The sequence below is a fragment of the Ranitomeya variabilis genome, chromosome 5 (assembly GCF_051348905.1).
Source record: "Ranitomeya variabilis isolate aRanVar5 chromosome 5, aRanVar5.hap1, whole genome shotgun sequence".
NCBI lineage: Eukaryota > Metazoa > Chordata > Amphibia > Anura > Dendrobatidae > Ranitomeya > Ranitomeya variabilis.
In genome coordinates, this window is record NC_135236.1 from 686,803,801 (window position 1) to 686,830,570 (window position 26,770).

The 26,770-nt window shown below is 46.6% G+C and overlaps 1 protein-coding gene across 1 annotated transcript in view; it reads right to left on the reverse strand.

Annotated features, from left to right (window-relative positions):
• LOC143777148 (solute carrier organic anion transporter family member 1A2-like) overlaps positions 1–26,770 on the reverse strand; it is a 157,983-nt gene that overhangs the window by 87,301 nt on the left and 43,912 nt on the right. Inside the window, exons 9-10 of the mRNA XM_077267232.1 lie at positions 3,488–3,652; positions 3,222–3,417 (exon numbers count right to left, since the gene is read on the reverse strand). Coding sequence (XP_077123347.1) covers positions 3,222–3,417; positions 3,488–3,652 — 361 coding nt within the window. The remainder of the gene's footprint in view (positions 1–3,221; positions 3,418–3,487; positions 3,653–26,770) is intronic.

Here is a 26,770-nt window from a genome sequence, read left to right on the forward strand (position 1 = left end):
TGACACTGGGGGTACAGGATAATGACACTGACACTGGGGGTACAGGATAATGACGCTGACACTCAGGGTACAGGATAATGACACTGACACTGGGGGTACAGGATAATGACACTGACACTCGGGGTGCAGGATAATGACACTGACACTCGGGGTACAGGATAATGACACTGACACTCGGGGTACAGGATAATGACACTGACACTCGGGGTACAGGATAATGACACTGACACTGGGGGTACAGGATAATGACACTGACACTGGGGGTACAGGATAATGACACTGACACTGGGGGTACAGGATAATGACGCTGACACTCAGGGTACAGGATAATGACACTGACACTGGGGGTACAGGATAATGACACTGACACTGGGGGTACAGGATAATGACGCTGACACTCGGGGTACAGGATAATGACACTGACACTGGGGGTACAGGATAATGACACTGACACTGGGGGTACAGGATAATGACACTGACACTGGGGGTACAGGATAATGACACTGACACTGGGGGTACAGGATAATGACGCTGACACTCGGGGTGCAGGATAATGACACTGACACTCGGGGTACAGGATAATGACGCTGACACTGGGGGTACAGGATAATGACACTGACACTGGGGGTACAGGATAATGACACTGACACTGGGGGTACAGGATAATGACACTGACACTGGGGGTACAGGATAATGACGCTGACACTCGGGGTGCAGGATAATGACACTGACACTCGGGGTACAGGATAATGACGCTGACACTGGGGGTACAGGATAATGACACTGACACTGGGGGTACAGGATAATGACACTGACACTGGGGGTACAGGATAATGACACTGACACTGGGGGTACAGGATAATGACACTGACACTGGGGGTACAGGATAATGACACTGACACTGGGGGTACAGGATAATGACACTGACACTGGGGGTACAGGATAATGACGCTGACACTGGGGGTACAGGATAATGACACTGACACTGGGGGTACAGGATAATGACGCTGACACTCAGGGTACAGGATAATGACACTGACACTGGGGGTACAGGATAATGACACTGACACTCGGGGTACAGGATAATGACGCTGACACTCGGGGTACAGGATAATGACACTGACACTGGGGGTACAGGATAATGACACTGACACTGGGGGTACAGGATAATGACACTGACACTGGGGGTACAGGATAATGACACTGACACTGGGGGTACAGGATAATGACACTGACACTCGGGGTACAGGATAATGACACTGACACTGGGGGTACAGGATAATGACACTGACACTGGGGGTACAGGATAATGACGCTGACACTCAGGGTACAGGATAATGACACTGACACTGGGGGTACAGGATAATGACACTGACACTGGGGGTACAGGATAATGACGCTGACACTCGGGGTACAGGATAATGACGCTGACACTGGGGTACAGGATAATGACACTGACACTGGGGGTACAGGATAATGACACTGACACTCGGGGTACAGGATAATGACACTGACACTAGGGGTACAGGATAATGACACTGACACTCGGGGTACAGGATGATGACACTGACACTCGGGGTGCAGGATAATGACACTGGGGGTACAGGATAATGACACTGACACTCGGGGTACAGGATAATGACGCTGACACTCAGGGTACAGGATAATGACACTGACACTGGGGGTACAGGATAATGACACTGACACTGGGGGTACAGGATAATGACACTGACACTCGGGGTACAGGATAATGACACTGACACTCGGGGTACAGGATAATGACACTGACACTGGGGGTACAGGATAATGACACTGACACTGGGGGTACAGGATAATGACACTGACACTCGGGGTACAGGATAATGACACTGACACTCGGGGTACAGGATAATGACACTGACACTGGGGGTACAGGATAATGACACTGACACTGGGGGTACAGGATAATGACACTGACACTGGGGGTACAGGATAATGACACTGACACTCGGGGTACAGGATAATGACACTGACACTCGGGGTACAGGATAATGACACTGACACTGGGGGTACAGGATAATGACACTGACACTCGGGGTACAGGATAATGACACTGACACTGGGGGTACAGGATAATGACGCTGACACTCAGGGTACAGGATAATGACACTGACACTCAGGGTACAGGATAATGACACTGACACTGGGGGTACAGGATAATGACACTGACACTGGGGGTACAGGATAATGACACTGACACTGGGGGTACAGGATAATGACGCTGACACTGGGGGTACAGGATAATGACACTGACACTGGGGGTGCAGGATAATGACGCTGACACTGGGGGTACAGGATAATGACACTGACACTCGGGGTACAGGATAATGACACTGACACTCGGGGTACAGGATAATGACACTGACACTCGGGGTACAGGATAATGACACTGACACTCGGGGTACAGGATAATGACACTGACACTCGGGGTACAGGATAATGACACTGACACTGGGGGTACAGGATAATGACACTGACACTGGGGGTACAGGATAATGACACTCGGGGTACAGGATAATGACACTCGGGGTACAGGATAATGACACTGACACTGGGGGTACAGGATAATGACACTGACACTGGGGGTACAGGATAATGACACTGACACTGGGGGTACAGGATAATGACACTGACACTGGGGGTACAGGATAATGACACTGACACTGGGGGTGCAGGATAATGACGCTGACACTGGGGGTACAGGATAATGACACTGACACTCGGGGTACAGGATAATGACACTGACACTGGGGGTACAGGATAATGACACTGACACTGGGGGTACAGGATAATGACACTGACACTCGGGGTACAGGATAATGACACTGACACTCGGGGTACAGGATAATGACACTGACACTCGGGGTACAGGATAATGACACTGACACTCGGGGTACAGGATAATGACACTGACACTGGGGGTACAGGATAATGACACTGACACTGGGGGTACAGGATAATGACACTGACACTCGGGGTACAGGATAATGACACTGACACTGGGGGTACAGGATAATGACACTGACACTGGGGTACAGGATAATGACACTGACACTCGGGGTACAGGATAATGACACTGACACTCGGGGTACAGGATAATGACACTGACACTCGGGATACAGGATAATGACACTGACACTCGGGGTACAGACTACACATAGTGGGGCGCTTTGCCCTCTCACCCGTCATAGGTCACGGTCAGCCCGGCCATGGCCGCGTTCTTACACACCATGGTGAACGCCAGCAGGTACAGCAGATATTCGGTGACCGAGGTGCCGAACCCCAACTTTGCGGCCATGAATGTTGATGTTTTGTATTTTTTCATGAGGAATCCCCCCAGGAAGTAGCCGACCGCAATAATGGGGAGACTGTAGACTCCTGTGGAGAGAGGAGATGTGACGCCGCTCGTCATCCACCATATCACCGCCATCTTGTGCTTTGCTCTCACCGATCAGGAATATGGCCTCAGAAGCAGGCTTCCCGTACTGCTGCTCCAGGTATTTGGGCAGGAACGTCATGAACCCCACAAAGGCGCTGAACTGCAGCACCGTCACCAGCAGGTACAGCAGGTACACGCGGTTCTTCAGGAGGTTCTGCAGCAGCGTGAGGAATCCTGGGAGGGAGGAAAAAAAGCATGTCCGTGAAAGCATGAAGGACAAACCTCCCCCATCACCCTCATGTCCACACGGAGGGCACCTCTTCTCCCTGTGCAGGTGCCATATGGCGGTGGATACACTACTGAATGCACCCTGTATATGCTGTGTACACAATTATCAGCAGCTCGTCCTGCTCAGGCAAAATGGCCCAAAAACTCTGAAAAGTGCTAGATTGTTCCCAGACTACAGAGGATGTGTAGAGGGAGAAGACCAGATGCCTATACAATGCAACATACGGCTTTACATGCTGCTTTATCTGGTTTGGGGCCAGCAGGGACAACCACTTGGAGCCGCCCAGGAACAGAGATAAGTGCCTACAGGGAAGAGACGTGTGGGGGGCTTGCACGCATCCACTCAGCAAAGCATCCCAGAAGCTAAGCATCAAGAAAAAGCAGTTAATCCATGGCAAATAATTAACCTCCATCTTCTCTCTTCATACAGGTACAACTCCCCACCTCTGCTTGCTGTCTCATCTGCTGCAATAGACTCTAATGAACTCTGCTTATTGAATATTTGCATTGTACTCAGTACTTACCGTTATATCTCCATGGAATGGTGGTCACTGTAGATATTATCTTGGGAAAGATGTTATAGCATAGAGACGGAGGCAGGACTATTGTCTGTGATCATCTATTCACACCCGGGTGTGTAGAGCAAATGCTGCTAATTTATCCCAAACCAGCTGCCACAATCCCTCTCTCCTGACCATGTATTGTGGCCTATAAATTTCATGGCAGTTAGTCAGGGCAGGAGACATGTAACCCAAACTTTGCTCTCCCTTTAATCCATGTGCTTTATTCCTATGCTCCTATGTTCCCTAGACATCCACATTCACCGCCCAATCCCCCCTCCATCACGACTCATACACATCAGCCCCTCTCTCCTTCCCTCTCCCATGTACAGCTCCCATGCACTTCTCACCTTCCTGAAAATCCTCAGACCATCTTGCCTAAACACACTGCACAAAAAAAACTTCTTACAATTCCAATAGCTACTTCCTCTTTATCTTCCTACTCCTACTGATTTCAAGGGACATCTCCTCCAACCCCGGTCCACCATCCCAGAACCTCAACCCCTACCCCACCTCACATCAAACCCTTACTAACAGTAACATTTGTTGCACTCCTTCAACTCCTTCTTTTAACTGTGCCCCTTGGAATCCACGGTCTGTATGTAACAAGCTTCCTTTCCTGCACAACTACTTTGTGAACAACTCTCTGAATCTGTTGGCCCTCACTGATACCTGGATCCAGGATTCTGACACTGTCTCCCCTGCTGCCATTTCCCATGGTGGCTTACAATTCTCCCATTCTCCAAGACCCACAAACAGACCTGGTGGTGGAGTCGGCATACTCTTGTCCCCACAATGCACTTTCCAGGTCATCCCCCCAGTTCCATCACTCTCATTCCCTTCTTTTGAGGTCCACACCATCAGGCTCTTCCGTCCCCTCTCCCTCAGAGTAGCGGTCATATACCGGCCCCCAGGCTCACCCACCCACTTCCTGGACCATTTCTCAGCCTGGTTGCCGCACTTCATGTCCTCAGAACTACCAACCCTTATCCTGGGAGACTTCAACATCCCCATCAATAGCCCCTCTTCTACATCTGCAACCCAGCTTCTATCACTAACCACTTCTCTAGGCCTCTCACATCTCTCAACCTCTGAGACACACAAAGAGGTAACACCCTTGACCTGGTCTTTTTTCCGGCTGTGTTCAATCTCCTACCTAGATAACTCACCCCTCCCCTCTGACCACAACTTTCTCTCCTTCACGCTCACAATTCCTCGCCCACCGCAGCACCCTCCTACCTACAACACATTCAGAAATCTACATGCCATTAACCCTCATACACTTTCAGACTCCTTACACTCATCATTGTCCCCAGTCTCCTCTTGTTCTTGTCCTGATCTGGCTGCACATCACTACAATGACACTCTTAGAAGCACCCTGGACCACGTAGCGCCCCTCACCCTCAGAACCTCCAAATACAGAGTGAAACAGCCCTTGCTCACATCGCAAACCCGATGTCTCCAGCGATGCTCTAGGTGTGCTGAACGCTTATGGAGGAAAACTCGCACCCCAGAAGACTTCATACACTTCAAATTTATATTAAGGACCTATAACTCTGCCCTTCACCTCGCCAAACAGTCCTACTTCACCACTCTGATCTCCTCACTATCCAACAACCCCAAGAAACTTTTTGACACCTTTCACTCCCTCAGGCCAAAAGCACAAGCCCCTATCACAGACATTTGTGCTGATGACCTGGCCTCCCACTTTATAGAGAAAATAGATAATATCCGTCAGGAAATCCGCTCCCAGACACCAAGCACAGCAACTCCCATCCCTCCCTGCATCTCCCCTGGCTCACTCTCCACATTCGATCCCATCACAGAAGAAGAAGTCTCCAAGCTCCTCTCCTCTTCTCGTCCGACTACATGCACCACCGACCCCATTCCCTCACACCTCCTCCAGTCTCGCTCTCCAGTCATCACAACTCACCTAACTACAATCTTTAATCTCTCCCCCTCCTCTGGCATTTTCCCCTCCTCCTTCAAACACTCTATTATTACTCCATTACTAAAGAAACCCTCTCTCGACCCATCCTGCATAAACAACTATAGACCGGTCTCCAATCTCCCCTTCATCTCTAAACTCTTGGAGCGCCTAGTCTACTCCCGCCTTACCCATTACCTCTCCATTCATTCCCTCCTAGACCCTTCACAGTCCGGTTTCTGCCCTCTACATTCGACAGAAACTGCACTCATCAAGGTGACCAATGACCTTCTGACATCAAAATGTAACGGTGAACACTCGCTGCTCATTCTCCTCGATCTTTCTGCAGCTTTTGACACTGTTGACCACCCTCTCCTACTCTCTAGGCTCCAGTCACTAGGCATTAAGGACACTGCTCTCTCCTGGTTCTCCTCCTATCTTTCTGAACGCTCCTTCAGTGTTCTGTTCTCTGGCTCCGCTTCATCTCCTCTTCCTCTCAGGGTCGGGGTACCTCAGGGCTCAGTCCTTGGCTCCTTCTCTTCTCCCTCTACACGGCCCCAATTGGACAGACCAGCAGCAGATTTGGCTCTCAGTACCATCTTTACGCTGATGACACACAACTATACACGTCATCCCCTGACCTTACCCCCGCTGTACTACAGAACGCCACTGACTGTCTGTCTGCAGTCTCTAACATCATGTCCGCTCTCTATCTGAAACTCAACCTCTCCAAAACTGAACTTCTTCCGCTCCCGCCATCTACTAACCTCCCTAAACCTGACATTTCCCTCTCCGTGGGTGGCACCATAATAACACCCCGGCAGCAGGCGCGCTGACTGGGTGTTATGTCTGACTCAGATCTCTCCTTCACATCCCATATACAATCTCTTGCCCGCTCGTGCCGCTTACACCTAAAGAACATCTCTAGAATCCGCCCTTTTCTCACCACGGAAACAATAAAAACCCTCACTGTCGCCCTAATCCATTCCCGTCTGGACTACTGCAACTCTCTATTAATTGGCCTCCCCCTCACGCAACTTTCCCCTCTCCAGTCTATCCTTAATGCAGCAGCCAGGGTCGTCCATCTGGCTAATCGTTACTCGGACGTGTCCGCTCTTCGCCAGTCGTTACACTGGCTGCCCATTCATTACAGGATACAATTCAAAGTAGTTGTTCTCACCCACAAAGCTCTCCACAGTGCGGCACCCCCTTACATCTCCTCCCTCATTTCTGTCTATCGGCCTAGCCGACCGCTGCACTCTGCAAACGACTTTCGACTAACCTCTGCACTAATCCGTACCTCCCACTTCCAACTCCAAGACTTCTCCCGTGCTGCGCCAATCCTCTGGAATGCTCTACCCCAAGATATTAGAACCATCCACAATTTACATAGTTTTAGATACTCCCTCAAAACACATTTGTCCAGAGCGGCCTATCATGTTCCCTAATCAAAGTCATTTTATGTTTGTGTGTGTGTAGCCCATTCGCTATCTCCATCTATCCCCCACCCCCTGAAAATGGCTGGACCATCATTGTCAATACATCATTGTAAATACACACCTGTACCTTGTATCTCCCCCACCTCATTGTAGATTGTAAGCTCTCACGAGCAGGGGCGGCTTATTGTGCTTTAATTATTGTATTGTTAACGTTGTTACTTATGACTGTTGTGTTTGAAACTGTTAAACTGTAAAGCGCTGCGGAATATGTTGGCGCTATATAAATAAAGATTATTATTATTAGTAAAGAAGAAGGACCTATGGTCCTAATCAGGGCTGCCACCAGGAATTTTGGGAGCCCCATACTGGCAAAATTTTCGGACCCCCTTGAGACTCCACCCCAGCTACACCTCCTCCCCTCAAAACTCCCACAGTCCCACCACCCACTTCCTAGAAAAACTCCACTTCTGCACCATGTCCTCACCAATCACACATTATTAGTTCCCATTGATCACCAGATCACATACATAGCCAGCAGCTTTTGTTTTGGCCAAAAGATTTTTAAACCGCCACCATGACAAGGAGACTCTGATTACTGATTACTCTACTGTAAACTATTAAATGTTTGTTAATATATCCAGTATTCCTTTTAGGAATATTTTTTATGTTTCTTTAAGGGAATGAGTTACATACAATTTTTTAAAATGAACAATAATACCACATACAAGGGACAAATACCACCAGATTGTGACCAGACCACTTATTACCACCACATAGTGACCAAATAAAGCCACATGCAAGGGACAAGTACTGTCACACCATGGCCTGACCATATATTATCACCACATAGTGACCAGATAACACCACATACAAGGAAAAAATACCAACACACTGTGACCAGACCACATATTGCCACCACATACACTGTGTTCCAAATTATTATGCACAAAGAATTTAGGAGTGATAAGGTTTGAATTTTTTTGTTTGTCATTTAAACTCATTGATGGTCATGTGTGTCAGGGCTCTTTATATCACTGAAAGCAATTGCAGATACCTGTGCAAATTAGTTTGGCAGGTGTGTCCAAATAAAGGCAAGACTACTTAAGAAGGCTGTTCCACATTATTAAGCAGCCTACATTTTTTGCCAAAATGGGAAAGAAAAAGGATGTGTCGGCTGCTGAGAAGCAACAAATTGTGGAGTATTTAGGTCAAGGCATGACTACAATCAACATTGCCAAGACACTTCATCGTGATCATCGCACAATCAAGAAGTATGTAGCTGATTCCCAGCACACACGTGTGCGTGCTGATAAGGAAAAATTGAGGACTCTTTCCAACAGGCAATTGTGTAAGGTTAAAAGAGCAGCTGCAAAATGCCTTGTCATAGCAGCAGACAAGTTTTTGAAGCTGCTGGTGCCTCCAACGTCCCCAGAACAACAAGATGCAGGGTCCTTCAGAGGTTTGCAGCTGTGCGTAAGCCATCCTGTCGACCACCTCTATCCACTGCACACAAGCAGACACGGCTCCAGTGGGCCAAACGATACACAAAGACTGACTTCCAAACTGTTTTGTTCACCGATGAGTGCCGTGCAACGCTCGATGGTCCAGATGGATGGAGTGGAGGATGGCTGGTCGATGGACACCCCATGAAAACACGACTAAGGGTCCAACAAGGAGGAGGTGGAGTAATGTTTTGGGCTGGAATCATGGGGAGAGAGATTGTCAGCCCCTTTATGATCCCTGAAGGGGTAAAGATGAACTACATAATCTATGTGGAGTTTCTAAAACAACACTTCCTGCCATGGTTCAAGAGGAAGAACCGTGCTTTCCACAGAAAGATCATTTTCATGCATGATAATGCACCGTCTCATGCTGCAAAAAACACATCTGCATCTCTGGCTGCTATGGGCATAAAAGAGGACAAACTTATGGTGTGTCCACCATCTTCCCCTGACCTCAACCCCATTGAGAACTTCTGGAGCATCATCAAAAGGAGTGCCTATGATGGCGGGAGGCAGCTCACATCTAAGCAACAGCTCGCGGAGAGGATTCTGTCCACATGCAAAACAACTGAAGCAGAAACCATCCAAAAACTGACAAATTCAATGGACGAGAGAGTTCAGAAGCTTCTTCAAGGGGTCCTACGTGCAAATGTAACATCACCTAGAATAAAGTTTTCACTTGAAAACTGTTTGATTTAATTTTGTAATAAGCTGATAATGCTTATAACTAGTGTTGAGCGATACCTTCCGATACTCAAAGGTATCGGTATCGATGGTATCGGCCGATATCCAAAAAATATTGGATATCGCCGATACCGATACCCGATACCAATGCAAGTCAATGGGACACAAGTATCGGAAGGTATCCTGGATGGTTCCCAGGGTCTGAAGGAGAGGAAACTCTCCTTCAGGCCCTGGGATCCATATTCATGTAAAAAATAAAGAATTAAAATAAAAAATATGGATATACTCACCCGTCCGGCAGACCCTGGACCTTACCGATGTAACCGGCAGCCTCCGTTCGGTGGTTGTAGGTGGTAATGCAGTTGCCCCTGAGTTGCAGTCCTGGTCAGGTGTATCTGCTGATTGCAGTTCTGACTGGGGTATTTAGGCGTGCAGGATTCATTAGTCCTTGCCAGTTGTCAATTGTTGTTGGGAGGTGTTGGACCTCTGCTTGGTTCCTCCTGCCTTTCTGCCAAATCAGCAAAGATACGTGTCTGGTTTTTTTTTCCTGTGGCACACATGCTGTGTGCTTCACAATTCAGTGCTATTCTTTGTGTTTTCTTGTCCAGCTTAGATTGTGTCAGTATTTTCTCAGTCTTGCTGGATTCTCTGGAGTGGCAGATATACATTCCATGTCTTTAGTTAGATTGTGGAACTTTTTGTATTATCTGCTGTGGATATTTTTGGAAGGGTTTTAATACTGACCGCCTAGTAATCTGTCCTATCCTTTCCTATTTAGCTAGAGTGGCCTCTTTTGCTAAATCCTGTTTTCTACCTGCGTGTGTCTATTCTTATCCTACTCACAGTCATTATTCGTGGGGGGCTGCCTATCCTTTGGGGGTCTGCTCTGAGGCAAGATAGAATTCCTATTTCCATCTATAGGGGTATTTAGTCCTCCGGCTGTGTCGAGGTGTCTAGGGTTTGTTAGGCACACCCCACGGCTACTTCTAGTTGCGGTGTTAGTTTAGGGTTTGCGGTCAGTACAGGTTCCACCGACTCCAGAGAAAGTTTCATGCGGCTCCAAGGTCACCAGATCATAACAGTACAACTGGCCCATAATGAGTTAAATGCATCTCAGAAGAAGGGAAGAAAGGTGTTGAGCCATTTTTTTTTCTGTAGTCTGTTTTGTCTTTTCTTCCCTCTTTATTTATGGGTGGCTGAGGAGTCTTGTGCCAGCATGGATGTTCAGGAATTAGCTTCTCGTGTAGACCAGCTTGCTGCTAGGGTACAGGGTATTTCTGATTATATTGTTCAGACTCCTGCTCTAGAGCCGAAGATTCCTACTCCTGATTTGTTTTTTGGTTATAGGTCCAAATTTTGGGGTTTTAAAAACAATTGTAAACTGTTTTTTGCTCTGAGACCGCGATCCTCCGGTGATTCCATTCAGCAGGTTAAAATTGTCATCTCCCTGCTGCGTGGCGATCCACAGGATTGGGCATTTTCCCTGGAATCTGGGAATCCGGCCTTGTTTAATGTAGATTCCTTGTTTCAGGCTTTAGGATTATTATATGATGAACCAAATTCTGTGGATCAAGCGGAGAAGACCTTGTTGGCCCTGTCTCAGGGTCAAGAAGCAGCAGAATTGTATTGTCAGAAATTTAGAAAATGGTCTGTGTTGACTAAATGGAATGATGATACTTTGGCGGCAATTTTCAGAAAGGGTCTTTCTGAATCCGTTAAAGATGTTATGGTGGGGTTTCCCACGCCTTCCGGTCTGAGTGATTCTATGTCTCTGGCCATTCAGATTGATCGGCGCTTGCAGGAGCGTCAAACTGTGCGCGCTGTGGCGTCGTCCTTAGAGCAAAGTCATTGTGGCGACGCGTCTCATGTCATTTCAGTCTGCCCTAAGCGGACAAAAAGGATCGCTAGTTCATTTACCATCAGTACTGTACAACCTAAATTTCTGTTATCGGTGTCCTTTTCAACCTGTCTGTGCCTGAACATACCGCCATGCGGAGTTATGTTAAGGAGTCTTTGGAGAAAGGGCATATTCGGCCATCTTCTTCACCGTTGGGAGCAGGTTTTTTTTTTGTTGCTAAGAAGGATGGCTCCTTGAGACCCTGTATTGATTATTGCCTCTAGAATAAGATCACGGTCAAGTTTCAATACCCTTTACCTTTGCTTTCCGATTTGTTTGCTAGGATTAAGGGGGCTAGTTGGTTTACGAAGATTGACCTTCGGGGGGCATATAATCTTGTTCGTATTAAGCAGGGTGATGAATGGAAAACTGCGTTTAATACGCCCGAAGGCCATTTTGAATACCTTGTGATGCCATTCGGGCTCACTAACGCTCTGTTGTGAATTTGGATTCTGGGCTCCCCCGGTGGCCGCTTGTGGAATTGGACTTGTCATCCTCTTTCCTGTTTCACCTGATTCCATCAGTAGTGGGTGTCGCTATTTAAGCTCATTTCTCTGGTGGTTTCTTGCCGGTCAACAATGTTATCTGATGCCTCTCAGTGCTTGTTCCTGCTTCTAGACAACCACTAGATAAGTTGGACTTTTGTCCATGTTTTGTTTTTGCCTATTTGTTCCAGTTCACAGCTGAAGTTTTGTTACTGTGTCTGGAAAGCTCTCGTTGATCAGGGATTGCTACTCTGGCGTTATGAGTTAATGCCAGAGTTTAAGGTAATCTCTGGATGGTGTTTTGTTAGTGTTTTTCTGCTGACCATGAAAGTATACTATCTGTCTTCTGCTATCTAGTAAGCGGACCTCAAATTTGCTAAGACTGTTTTCCTGCTGCGTTTGTTGTTTCATCTGAACTCACCGTCATTATATGTGGGGGGTTACTGTCTTCTTTGGAATATTTCTCTAGAGGTGAGCCAGGTTTTATATTTCCCTCTGCTAGCTATTTAGGTCTTAGGCCAGAGCTGGGCATCTAGCGATAAATAGGAAATGCTACCTGGCTATTTCTAGTTGCGCGGCAGGCTTAGTTCATGGTCAGTATAGTTCCATCTTCCGAGAGCTTGTCCTTCTATAGGCTTGCTATGATCTCTGCCTGCAGAGATCATGATAGTTTGACCGGCCCATAAAGTGTTAAAGACCCAGGTTTAGAAAGGAGAGTTATAAGAAGTCTGCTGGAATTTTTTTTTTTTTTTTTTTTCTCCAGTCTGCCTTGCTGCAGTCTTTTCTCTCTCTCTCCTCCTAATCTCTGTATGCTCTGTGTGCACCTGACAATAATGGATCTCCAGAGTGTAACTGCGGGTTTGAATAATCTCATCACGAAAGTACAAAATTTACAAGATTTTGTGGTACATGCTCCGGTATCTGAGCCGAGAATTTCTTTGCCGGAGTTCTTCACAGGGAATAGAGCTAGCTTCCAGAATTTCCGAAATAATTGTAAGCTTTATTTGTCCCTGAAGTCTCGTTCAGCTGGAGACCCTGCTCAGCAGGTTAGGATTGTGATTTCCTTGCTCAGGGGTGACCCTCAAGATTGGGCCTTCTCATTGCCAGCAGGGGATCCTGCGTTACGCGATGTGGATGCGTTTTTTCTGGCCTTGGGCTTGCTTTATGAGGAACCTCATTTGGAACTTCAGGCAGAAAAAACTTTGATGGCACTATCTCAGGGGCAAGACGAAGCTGAAGTTTTCTGCCAAAAATTCCGTAAATGGTCTGTGCTTACTCAGTGGAATGAGTGCGCCTTGGCGGCAACTTTCAGAGAAGGTCTCTCTGATGCCGTTAAGGATGTTATGGTGGGGTTCCCTTTGCCTGCAGGTCTGAATGAGTCCATGACAATGGCTATTCAGATTGATAGGCGTCTGCGGGAGCGCAAACCGGTGCACCATCTGGCGGTGTCTATGGAAAAGACGCCAGAAAGTATGCAGTGTGATAGAATTCTGTCCAGGAGCGAGCGACAGAATTTTAGACGGAAGAATGGATTGTGTTTCTATTGTGGGGATTCTACTCATGTTATATCGGCATGCTCTAGGCGTACAAAGAAGCTTGATAAATCTGTTTCCATTGGCACCATTCAGTCTAAGTTTATTTTGTCTGTAACCCTGATTTGCTCTTTGTCATCCATTGCCACGGACGCCTATGTTGACTCTGGCGCCGCTCTGAGTCTTATGGATTGGTCCTTTGCCAATCGTTGTGGTTTTGATTTAGAGCCTTTGGAGACTCTTATTCCTCTGAAGGGGATTGACTCCACCCCATTGGCTAATAATAAACCACAATACTGGACACAAGTAACCATGCGTATCAATCCGGATCACCAGGAGATTATTCGTTTCCTGGTGCTGTATAATTTACATGACGATTTGGTACTGGGATTGCCATGGTTGCAGTCTCACAACCCAGTCTTGGACTGGAGAGCAATGTCTGTGTTGAGCTGGGGATGTAAGGGTATTCATGGGGACGTACCTTTGGTTTCTATTTCGTCGTCCATTCCCTCTGAAGTCCCTGAGTTCCTCTCTGATTATCAAGACGTCTTTGACGAACCCAAGCTTGGGTCGTTACCTCCGCACCGTGAGTGCGATTGTGCCATAGATTTGATACCGGGTTGTAAATATCCAAAGGGTCGTTTGTTTAATTTGTCTGTGCCGGAACATGCTGCTATGCGGGAATATATAAAGGAGTCTTTGGAAAAGGGACATATTCGTCCATCTTCTTCTCCCTTGGGAGCTGGGTTTTTCTTTGTCTCAAAAAAAGACGGCTCTTTGAGACCATGTATTGATTATCGGCTTCTGAATAAGATCACTGTTAAGTATCAATACCCATTGCCATTGCTTACTGATTTGTTTGCTCGTATAGAGGGTGCTAAGTGGTTCTCTAAAATTGATCTTCGTGGGGCGTATAATTTGGTGCGGATCAGGCAGGGGGATGAGTGGAAGACGGCATTTAATACGCCCGAGGGCCACTTTGAGTATTTGGTCATGCCTTTTGGTCTTTCTAATGCCCCTTCAGTTTTCCAGTCTTTTATGCATGATATTTTCCGCGATTTTCTGGATAAATTTATGATAATATATCTGGATGATATTCTGATTTTTTCTGATGACTGGGACTCTCATGTCCAGCAGGTCAGGAGAGTTTTTCAGGTTCTGCGGTCTAATTCTTTATGTGTGAAGGGGTCTAAGTGCGTTTTTGGGGTCCAGAAAATTTCCTTTTTGGGGTATATTTTTTCTCCCTCTTCCATTGAGATGGATCCCGTCAAGGTGCAAGCTATTTGTGACTGGACTCAGCCCTCCTCTCTTAAGGGTCTTCAGAGATTTTTGGGCTTTGCCAACTTTTACCGCCGATTTATTGCTGGTTTTTCGGATGTCGTTAAACCACTGACTGATTTGACCAGACAAGGCGCTGATGTTGCTAATTGGTCCCCTCATGCTGTAGAGGCCTTTCAGGAGCTTAAGCGCCGTTTTGCCTCTGCCCCTGTGTTGCGTCAGCCTGATGTGAATCTGCCTTTTCAGGTTGAGGTTGACGCTTCGGAGATCGGAGCTGGGGCAGTGTTGTCGCAGAAAGGTTCCGACTGCTCCGTCATTAGGCCTTGTGCCTTCTTTTCTCGCAAATTTTCGCCCGCAGAGCGGAATTATGATGTTGGGAATCGGGAGCTTTTGGCCATGAAGTGGGCGTTTGAGGAGTGGCGCCATTGGCTCGAGGGGGCTAGGCATCAGGTGGTGGTATTGACTGACCACAAAAATTTGATTTATCTTGAGACTGCCAGACGCCTGAATCCTAGACAGGCGCGCTGGTCTTTATTTTTTTCTCGCTTTAATTTTGTGGTGTCATACCTACCGGGTTCTAAGAATGTTAAGGCAGATGCCCTTTCTAGGAGTTTTGACCCGGACTCTCCTGGTAATTCTGAACCCACAGGTATCCTTAGGGAGGGAGTAATTTTGTCGGCCGTTTCTCCTGATCTGCGGCGGTTCTTGCAAGAGTTTCAGGCGGATAGACCGGATCGTTGTCCGCCTGATAGACTGTTTGTTCCGGATGATTGGACCAGCAGAGTCATCTCTGAGGTACATTCTTCTGCATTGGCAGGTCATCCCGGAATTTTTGGTACCAGGGATTTGGTGGCAAGATCCTTCTGGTGGCCTTCTCTGTCACGAGATGTGCGAGTCTTTGTGCAGTCATGTGACGTTTGTGCTCGGGCCAAGTCTTGTAGTTCTCGGGCTAGCGGACTGCTGTTGCCCTTGCCTATTCCTAAGAGGCCTTGGACACACATCTCGATGGATTTTATTTCAGATCTGCCTGTTTCCCAGAAGATGTCTGTCATCTGGGTGGTCTGTGACCGTTTCTCTAAAATGGTCCATTTGGTTCCTCTGCCCAAGTTGCCTTCTTCTTCTGAGTTGGTTCCTCTGTTTTTTCAGAATGTTGTCCGATTGCACGGTATTCCTGAGAATATTGTTTCTGACAGAGGTACCCAATTTGTGTCTAGATTTTGGCGGGCATTCTGTGCTAGGATGGGCATAGATTTGTCTTTTTCATCTGCTTTTCACCCTCAGACTAATGGCCAGACCGAGCGGACTAATCAGACCCTTGAGACATATCTGAGGTGTTTTGTCTCTGCTGACCAGGATGATTGGGTTGCTTTTTTGCCATTGGCAGAGTTCGCCCTCAATAATCGGGCCAGTTCTTCCACCTTGGTGTCCCCGTTTTTCTGTAATTCGGGGTTTCACCCTCGATTTTCCTCCGGTCAGGTGGAATCCTCGGATTGTCCTGGAGTGGATGCGGTGGTGGAGAGATTGCATCACATCTGGGGGCAGGTTATGGACAATTTGAAGTTGTCCCAGGAGAAGACTCAGCGTTTTGCCAACCGTCATCGTCGTGTTGGTTCTCGGCTTTGTGTTGGAGATTTAGTGTGGTTGTCTTCTCGTTTTGTCCCTATGAGGGTCTCTTCTCCTAAGTTTAAACCTCGGTTCATCGGCCCTTATAGAATATTGGAGATTCTTAATCCTGTTTCTTTCCGTTTGGACCTCCCTGCGTCCTTTTCCATTCATAACGTTTTTCATCGGTCGTTATTGCGCAGGTATGAGGTACCTGTTGTACCTTCAGTTGAGCCTCCTGCTCCGGTGTTGGTTGAGGGTGAGTTGGAGTACGTTGTGGAGAAAATTTTGGACTCTCGTGTTTCCAGACGGAAACTCCAGTATCTGGTCAACTGGAAGGGTTACGGCCAGGAGGATAATTCTTGGGTCAATGCATCTGATGTTCATGCTTCTGATCTTGTTCGTGCCTTCCATAGGGCTCATCCTGGTCGCCCTGGTGGATCTGGTGAGGGTTCGGTGCCCCCTCCTTGAGGGGGGGGTACTGTTGTGAATTTGGATTCTGGGCTCCCCCGGTGGCCGCTTGTGGAATTGGACTTGTCATCCTCTTTCCTGTTTCACCTGATTCCATCAGTAGTGGGTGTCGCTATTTAAGCTCATTTCTCTGGTGGTTTCTTGCCGGTCAACAATGTTATCTGATGCCTCTCAGTGCTTGTTCCTGCTTCTAGACAACCACTAGATAAGTTGGACTTTTGTCCATGTTTTGTTTTTGCCTATTTGTTCCAGTTCACAGCTGAAGTTTTGTTACTGTGTCTGGAAAGCTCTCGTTGATCAGGGATTGCTACTCTGGCGTTATGAGTTAATGCCAGAGTTTAAGGTAATCTCTGGATGGTGTTTTGTTAGTGTTTTTCTGCTGACCATGAAAGTATACTATCTGTCTTCTGCTATCTAGTAAGCGGACCTCAAATTTGCTAAGACTGTTTTCCTGCTGCGTTTGTTGTTTCATCTGAACTCACCGTCATTATATGTGGGGGGTTACTGTCTTCTTTGGAATATTTCTCTAGAGGTGAGCCAGGTTTTATATTTCCCTCTGCTAGCTATTTAGGTCTTAGGCCAGAGCTGGGCATCTAGCGATAAATAGGAAATGCTACCTGGCTATTTCTAGTTGCGCGGCAGGCTTAGTTCATGGTCAGTATAGTTCCATCTTCCGAGAGCTTGTCCTTCTATAGGCTTGCTATGATCTCTGCCTGCAGAGATCATGACAACGCTCCATCTGTTTTTCTATCCTTCATGCAGGATATCTTCCGGACTTATATTGATAAATTCTTGATTGTATATTTGGACGATATTTTGATTTTTTCCGATGATTGGAAGTCTCATGTGGAACAGGTCAGGATGGTATTTCAGATCCTTCGTGACAATGCTTTGTTTGTGAAGGGGTCTAAGTGTCTCTTTGGGGTGCAGAAGGTTTCTTTTTTGGGCTTTATTTTTAATCTCTTATCTATGGAGATGGATCCGGTTAAGGATGGATCCGGTTAAGGTTCAGGCCATTCATGATTGGATCCAGCCCACATCCGTGAAGAGCCTTCAGAAATTTTTGGGTTTTGCAAATTTTTATCGCCGTTTCATTGCTAACTTCTCCAGCGTGGTTGAACCCTTGACTGATTTAACGAAAAAAGGCGCTGATGTGGCGAATTGGTCCTCTGCGGCTGTTTCTGCCTTTCAGGAGCTTAAACGCCGATTTACTTCTGCTCCGGTGTTGCGCCAACCAGATGTTTCTCTTCCGTTTCAGGTTGAGATTGATGCTTCTGAGATTGGGGCAGGGGCCGTTTTGTCTCAGAGGGATTCTGTTGGTTCTTTGATGAAACCGTGTGCCTTCTTTTCCCGCAAGTTTGTGCCTGCTGAACGCAATTATGATGTCGGCAATTGTGAGTTGTTGGCTATGAAGTGGGCGTTTGAGGAGTGGCGACATTGGCTTGAGGGAGCTAAGCACCGTATTGTGGTCCTGACCGATCATAAGAATTTGATTTACCTCGAGTCTGCCAAATGGCCAAGTCCTAGACAGGCTCGATGGTCCTTGTTTTTTTCCCGTTTTGATTTCGTGGTTTCATATCTCCTGGGTTCTATGAATATTAAGGCTGATGCCCTTTCTAGGAGTTTTTTGCCTGATTCTCCTGAGGTCCTTGAACCGGTCGGCATTCTGAAAGAAGGGGTGGTCCTTTCTGCCATTTCCCCTGATTTACGGCGGGTTCTTCAGGAATTTCAGGCTGATAGACCTGACCGCTGTCCTGTGGGGAAATTGTTTGTTCCTGACAGATGGACTAGTAGAGTGATTTCTGAGGTTCACTGTTCTGTGTTGGCTGGTCATCCTGGTATTTTTGGTACCAGAGATTTGGTTGGTAGGTCCTTTTGGTGGCCTTCGTTGTCACGTGATGTGCGTTCTTTTGTGCAGTCCTGTGGGACTTGTGCGCGGGCCAAGCCTTGTTGTTCCCGTGCTAGTGGGTTACTTCTGCCATTGCCGGTCGCTGAGAGGCCCTGGACGCATATTTCTATGGATTTTATTTCTGATCTTCCGGTTTCCCAGAGGATGTCGGTTATCTGGGATGTTTGTGACCGGTTTTCTAAGATGGTTCATTTGGTGCCTTTGCCTAAATTGCCTTCCTCTTCAGAGTTGGTTCCGTTGTTTTTTCAGCATGTGGTTCGTTTGCATGGTATTCCGGAGAATATTGTGTCCGACAGAGGTTCCCAGTTTGTTTCTAGGTTTTGGCGGGCCTTTTGTGCTAGGCTGGGCATTGATTTGTCTTTTTCTTCTGCATTTCATCCTCAGACAAATGGCCAAACCGAGCGAACTAATCAGACTTTGGAGACTTATTTGAGATGCTTTGTGTCTGCCGATCAGGCTGATTGGGTGGCCTTTTTGCCATTGGCCGAGTTTGCCCTTAATAATCGGGCTAGTTCGGCTACTTTGGTTTCGCCTTTTTTTTGTAATTTTGGTTTTCATCCTCGTTTTTCTTCTGGGCAGGTTGAGCCTTCTGACTGTCCTGGTGTGGATTCTGTGGTTGACAGGTTGCAGCAGATCAGGGCTCATGTGGTGGACAATTTGGTGTTGTCTCAGGAGGAGGCTCAACGTTTTGCTAACCGTCGTCGGTGTGTTGGTTCCCGGCTTCGGGTTGGGGATTTGGTTTGGTTGTCTTTCCGTCATGTTCCTATGAAGGTCTCTTCCCCTAAGTTTAAACCTCGGTTTATTGGTCCTTATAGGATTTCTGGGATTATTAATCCGGTGTCTTTTCGATTGGCGCTTCCGGCCTCTTTTGCTATCCATAATGTCTTCCATAGATCTTTATTGCGGAAATATGTGGTGCCCGTTGTTCCCTCTGTTGATCCTCCGGCCCCTGTTTTGGTTGATGGGGAGTTGGAGTATGTGATTGAGAAGATTTGGGATTCTCGTTTTTTGAGGCGGAGGCTTCAGTACCTTGTCAAATGGAAGGGTTATGGCCAGGAGGATAATTCTTGGGTTTTTGCTTCTGATGTCCGTGCTGCTGATTTGGTTCATGCTTTTCATCTGGCTCGTCCTGATCGGCCTGGGGGCTCTGGTGAGGGTTCGGTGACCCCTCCTCAAGGGGGGGGGGGGTACTGTTGTGAATTCTGCTTTTGGTCTCCCTCCGGTGGTTGTAGGTGGTAATGCAGTTGCCCCTGAGTTGCAGTCCTGGTCAGGTGTATCTGCTGATTGCAGTTCTGACTGGGGTATTTAGGCTTGCAGGATTCATTAGTCCTTGCCAGTTGTCAATTGTTGTTGGGAGGTGTTGGACCTCTGCTTGGTTCCTCCTGCCTTTCTGCCAAATCAGCAAAGATAAGTGTCTGGTTTTTTTTCCTGTGGCACACATGCTATGTGCTTCACAATTCAGTGCTATTCTTTGTGTTTTCTTGTCCAGCTTAGATTGTGTCAGTATTTTCTCAGTCTTGTTGGATTCTCTGGAGTGGCAGATATACATTCCATGTCTTTAGTTAGATTGTGGAACTTTTTGTATTATCTGCTGTGGATATTTTTGGAAGGGTTTTAATACTGACCGCCTAGTAATCTGTCCTATCCTTTCCTATTTAGCTAGAGTGGCCTCTTTTGCTAAATCCTGTTTTCTACCTGCGTGTGTCTATTCTTCTCCTACTCACAGTCATTATTCGTGGGGGGCTGCCTATCCTTTGGGGGTCTGCTCTGAGACAAGGTAGCATTCCTATTTCCATCTATAGGGGTATTTAGTCCTCCGGCTGTGTCAAGGTGTCTAGGGTATGTTAGGCACACCCCACGGCTACTTCTAGTTGCGGTGTTAGTTCAGGATTTGCAGTCAGTACAGGTTCCACCGACTCCAGAGAAAGTTTCATGCGGCTCCAAGGTCACCAGATCATAACAAAGGTCCAGGGGCCGCCGGACGGGTGAGTATATCCATATTTTTTATTTTAATTCTTTATTTTTTACATGAATATGGATCCCAGGGCCTGAAGGAGAGTCTCCTCTCCTCCAGACCCTGGGAACCATACACTGGGAACTTCCGATTCCGATTTCCGATATCACAAAAATATCGGAACTCGGTATCGGAATTCCGATACAGCAAATATCGGCCGATACCTGATACTTGCGGTATCGGAATGCTCAACACTACTATAACTTCACAATTGACCATTTTTTGTTCAAAATAAAAAAAAAGGTTGAAAACTCTGCTGTGCTTAATAATTTGGAACATGCATTTTGAGTGTTTATTTTTTTTTAAAAGATACTGTTTTCATAGGCAGTTTGTTCCAAAACATTGCAATTATACTAGAATAGTAGATGACTGGAAAATAACAATGACGGCAATTCAGATAGGTAATTTAGAGAAAATATGAGGAAATATTATTTGCATAATAATTTGGAACACAGTGTAGTGACTAAATAGTATCACATACAAGGGACAAACACCACCTCACTGTGACCAGATCACTTATTACCACCACATAGTGACCAAATAATACCACATTCAAGGGACAAATACCACCACACCATGACCAGACCGCATATCACCATCACATAGTGACTGAATAATACCACATATAAGGGACAAATACCACCACACTGTGACCAGACCATATATTACCACCACATAGTTACCGAATACTAACCGAATACTAATACATACAGGGGAGAAATACTGCCACACTATGGCCAGATCACATATTACCACCACATAGTAACCGAATAGTACCACATACAAAGGACAAATACCACCACACCGTGACCAGACCACATAATACCATATAGTGACAGAATAATACCACATGCAAGGGACAAATACCACCACACTGTGACCAGACCACTTATTACCATCACATAGTGATCAAATAATGCCACATACAAGGTACAATTAATGTCACACCATGAGCAGACCACATATTACCACAACATAGTGAAAAGATAACACCACATACATGGAAAAAATACCGCCACACCATGGCGAGACCATATATTACCACCACATAGTGACCAAATAATGCCACATACAAGGAACAAAAAGCACCACACCATGAGCAGACCACATATTACTACCACATAGTGACCGAAAAATATCACATACAAGGAACAAATACCATCACACTGTGACCAGACCATATATTACCACCACATAGTGACCAACTTATACCACATACAGGCAGTAAATACCATCACACAATGGCCAGACCACATATTACCACCAAAAAGTGACCGAATAATGCCACATACAAGAGAGAAATACCGTCATCACCACATAGTGAACAAATCCTACAACATACAAGGGACAAATTCCATCACACCATGACCAGACCACATATTACTACCACAAAGTGACAGAATAATACTACATACAGGTGACAAATACAGCCACACCATGGCCGGATCACATAGTGTCCTGTAATACTGCATACAAGGAACAAATACTGTCACACCACAACCAGACCACATATTAACACCACATAGTGACCAATAATACGACATGCAAGGGACAAATTCCACCATACCATGACCAGACCACATATTACTACTACTACATAGTGACCAAATACTACCATCAGCAAGGGACAAATACTGCCACACTGTGACCAGACCACATACTACCACCACATAGTGACCGAATAATACCACAAACAGGCGACAAATACCACCACACCATGGCCAGACCACATATTACCGCCACATAGTGATTGAATAATACCACATACTGGTGACAAATACTGTCACACCATGGTCAGACCACATGTTACCACCACAGTGACCGAATAATACCACATACAAATAACAAATAACGCCAGACCACGCCCAGACCACATATTACAACCACATAGTTACCAAATACTACATTACTGATCATTAGCCAAAAAAACAATACTAATTTTATAATAAGTGCCATTATACACAGGAGTTTTGTACATAGTACACAATATATAATGTGAGTGTACAGGTAATACTTTAATCACCGATCACATTATACATAGGAGCTCTGTGTATAGTGTCAGTGTACAGGTAATACAGGGATAACCTGTGACATTATACACAGGAACTTTGTGTATAGTGTACAGGTAATACAGTGATCACCAGTGAAGTTATACACAGGAGCACTGTATATAGTGTCAGTATACACGTAATACAGTGATCACCAGTGACATTATACACAGGAGCTCTGTATATAGTGTCAGTGTACAGGAAATACAGTGATCACCAGTGACATTATACACACGCGCTCTGTATATTGTGTCAGTGTACAGGTAATACAACGATCACCGGTGACATTATACACAGGAGCTCTGTATATAGTGTCAGTGTACAGGTAATACAGTGATCACCAGTGATATTATACACAGGAGCTCTGCATATAGTGTATAGTGTACAGGTAACACAGTGATCACCAGTGACATTATACACAGGAGCTCTGTATATAGTGTCAGTGTACAGGTAATACAGTGATCACCAGTGACATTATACACAGGAGCTCTGTATATAGTGTCAGTGTACAGGGAGCTCTGTATATAGTGTACAGGTAATACAGGGATCACCAGTGACATTATACACAGGAGCTCTGTATATAGTGTCAGTGTACAGGTAATACAGTGATCACCAGTGATATTATACACAGGAGCTCTGTATAATGTGTCAGTGTACAGGTAATACAGTGATCACCAGTGACATTATACACAGGAGTTCTGTATATAGTGTCAGTGTACAGGTAATACAGTGATCACCAGTGACATTATACACAGGAGCTCTGTATATAGTGTCAGTGTACAGGTAATACAGTGATTACCAGTGACATTATACACAGGAGCTCTGTATATAGTGTCAGTGTACAGGTAATACAGTGATCACCAGTGACATTATACACAGGAGCTCTGTATATAGTGTCAGTGTACAGGTAATACAGTGATCACCAGTGACATTATACACAGGAGCTCTGTATATAGTGTCAGTGTACAGGTAATACAGTGATCACCAGTGACATTATACACAGGAGCTCTGTATATAGTGTCAGTGTACAGGTAATACAGTGATCACCAGTGACATTATACACAGGAGCTCTGTATATAGTGTCAGTGTACAGGTAATACAGTGATCACCAGTGACATTATACACAGGAGCTCTGTATATAGTGTCAGTGTACAGGTAATACAGTGATCACCAGCGATATTATACACAGGAGCTCTGTATATAGTGTATAGTGTACAGGTAATACAATGATCACCAGTGACATTATACACAGGAGCTCTGTATGTAGTGTTAGTGTACAGGTAATACAGTCAGCGTCGGACTGGAGTAGTTTGGGCCCACCAGAGAAAATCATTCTAAGGGCCCACCATGCTTAAGGGGTACTAGCTGCAGAGTCTTCCCTCTTTCACTGGATCCTGCATAAAAAACGGTCCGTCGGGCAGAGAAAACGTTCAGAGGATGCATCCCGCGCTGCCCCTCACTGGCTACAATGGAAGCCTATGGGCGCAGGTTGCGTCGCTGCCTGTGAAAAGCAGGAATCCAGCAACTGGTCCCGTCTTTTCAAAGAGAGCATGCGTGGAAGAATTTCCCGTCAGGGAAACTCTCTCGCTCGCTCTCTCTCTTTTTACTATTGATGCTGCCTATGCAGCATCAATAGTAACAAGATATAATGTTAAAAATAATTAAAAAAATAAAAAATCGCAGTATTCTCACCTACCGATGTCCCGCACAGCGTCACCGATGCTCCCGGCAGCTAGCGTTCCTAGTAATACATTGCGACTTCTCGCGAGATTTTGCAGTGTATTACTAGGAACGCTAGCTGCCGGGAGCATCGCTGCGCGGGAACGCCGGTAGGTGAGAACACTGCGATTTTTTTATTTTTTTTTAACCTGGTTTGTGTTGTGTATGCAGAAAACCGCTGCGAAGACGCATACACAACAGGTGCACATAGCCTCGACGGGTCCGTCAGAAAGACTGGCTCAGTGCACACGTTTTCCACAATCTGCACAGGATCCGTCATTTCAACGTCTTGACGGATCCTGTGCAGATTTTGAAGATGGAAGTGTGAAAGTAGCCTTAGGATATGTGCACACGTGCGGGTTCTGCTGCGGATTTTTCCGCAGCGGATTTGGAAAAACCGCAGTGCAAAACCACTGCGGTTTTCACTGCGGATTTTCCTGCGGTTTCTTCTGCGGATTCCTCTGCGGGATTTCAACTGCACTTTCCTATTGGTGCATGTTGAAAACCGCTGCGGAATCCGCAGAAAGAAGTGACATGCTCCTTCTTTTTTTCCGCAGAGAATCCGCGCGGAATTTTCCACAGCATGTGCACTGCGGGTTTTGTTTTCCAATAGGGTAACATTGTACTGTACACCGCATGGAAAACTGCTGCGGATCCGCAGCGTCAAATCCGCTGCGGATCCGCAGCAAAAGCCGCATCGTGTGCACGTAGCCTAAGTTTCCATCTAGTTAAGCACCCTTATAAGCAGCAGATAATTTTGTGTAAACAAGACAAGTGCTGCCTAGAACAATGATATTCTATAAGCACAGAAAGATTTTATTATTTAGACATGTGCCACATACACACAATAGACACGACACATACACACCAGTCACACGCTAGACACAGGATACATACATGTGACATACACACCAGTCACACGCTAGCCACATGACACACTCACGCGCCATACATACACCAGTCACACACTAGACACAGGATTAGAGATGAGCGGACCCCTAGATGTTGGGGTCCGGCCGAACAGTTAAAAATGAGTCCAGGTTCGGGTACCAGAACAGTACCTGGACCCTATTCATTTGAATGGGGGGCCCATACATCCAGTGTTTACTCTGTCAGATGCAAGACTGAGCGGCAAACACTGCTTCTGATCGGCGGTAAAATCATTACCGCCAGACAGCTGATGTTCACACGCTATCAAATGATGCGAGCCCGCAGCTGTGATCAGAGGTATAAAGTTTACCTCTGCTCACTGGGGTCAGCTAACCTCATCGAGGTTATGGCAAGTCATTGAGGCTGTGTTCCCAGCCAGGCCCCTGAACTGTGGTGACCTTGGTGAGATCCCCACTAGCGCAGTGAGAAAGTCCCACGGTGCAGAGGCGGTGAACTCACCAATGGGCTTTTTCTCACTCCCCCCTCTTCTGCACACAGCCCCGGATCACCTCTTTTTCCACAAAGCTCATCATCCCCCCCTTTTCCACACAGCTCATCATCCCTCCTTCTCCACACAGCCCCTTATCATCCCTCCTTCTCCACACAGCCCCCTCATCATCCCTCCTTCTCCACACAGCCCCCTCATCTTGCCTCCTTCTCCACACAGCTTTATCATCTCTCCTTCTTCACACAGCCCCCTCATCATCCCTCCTCCACACAGCCCCCTCATCATCCCTCCTTCTCCACACAGCCCCCTCATACCTCCTCCACACAACCCCCTCATCATCCCTCCTTCTCCACAGCCCCCTCATCATCCCTCCTCCACACAGCCCCCTCATCATCCCTCCTCCACACACAGCCCCATCATCCCTCCTTCTCCACACAGCCTCCTCATCATCTCTTCTTCTCCGCACAGCCCCTCATCATCCCTCCTCCACACAGCCCCCTCATCATCCCTCCTTCTCCACACCGCCCCCCTCATCATCCCTCCTCCACACAGCCCCCTCATCATCCCTCCTCCACACAGCCCCCTCATCATCCCTCCTTCTCCACAAAGCCTCATCATC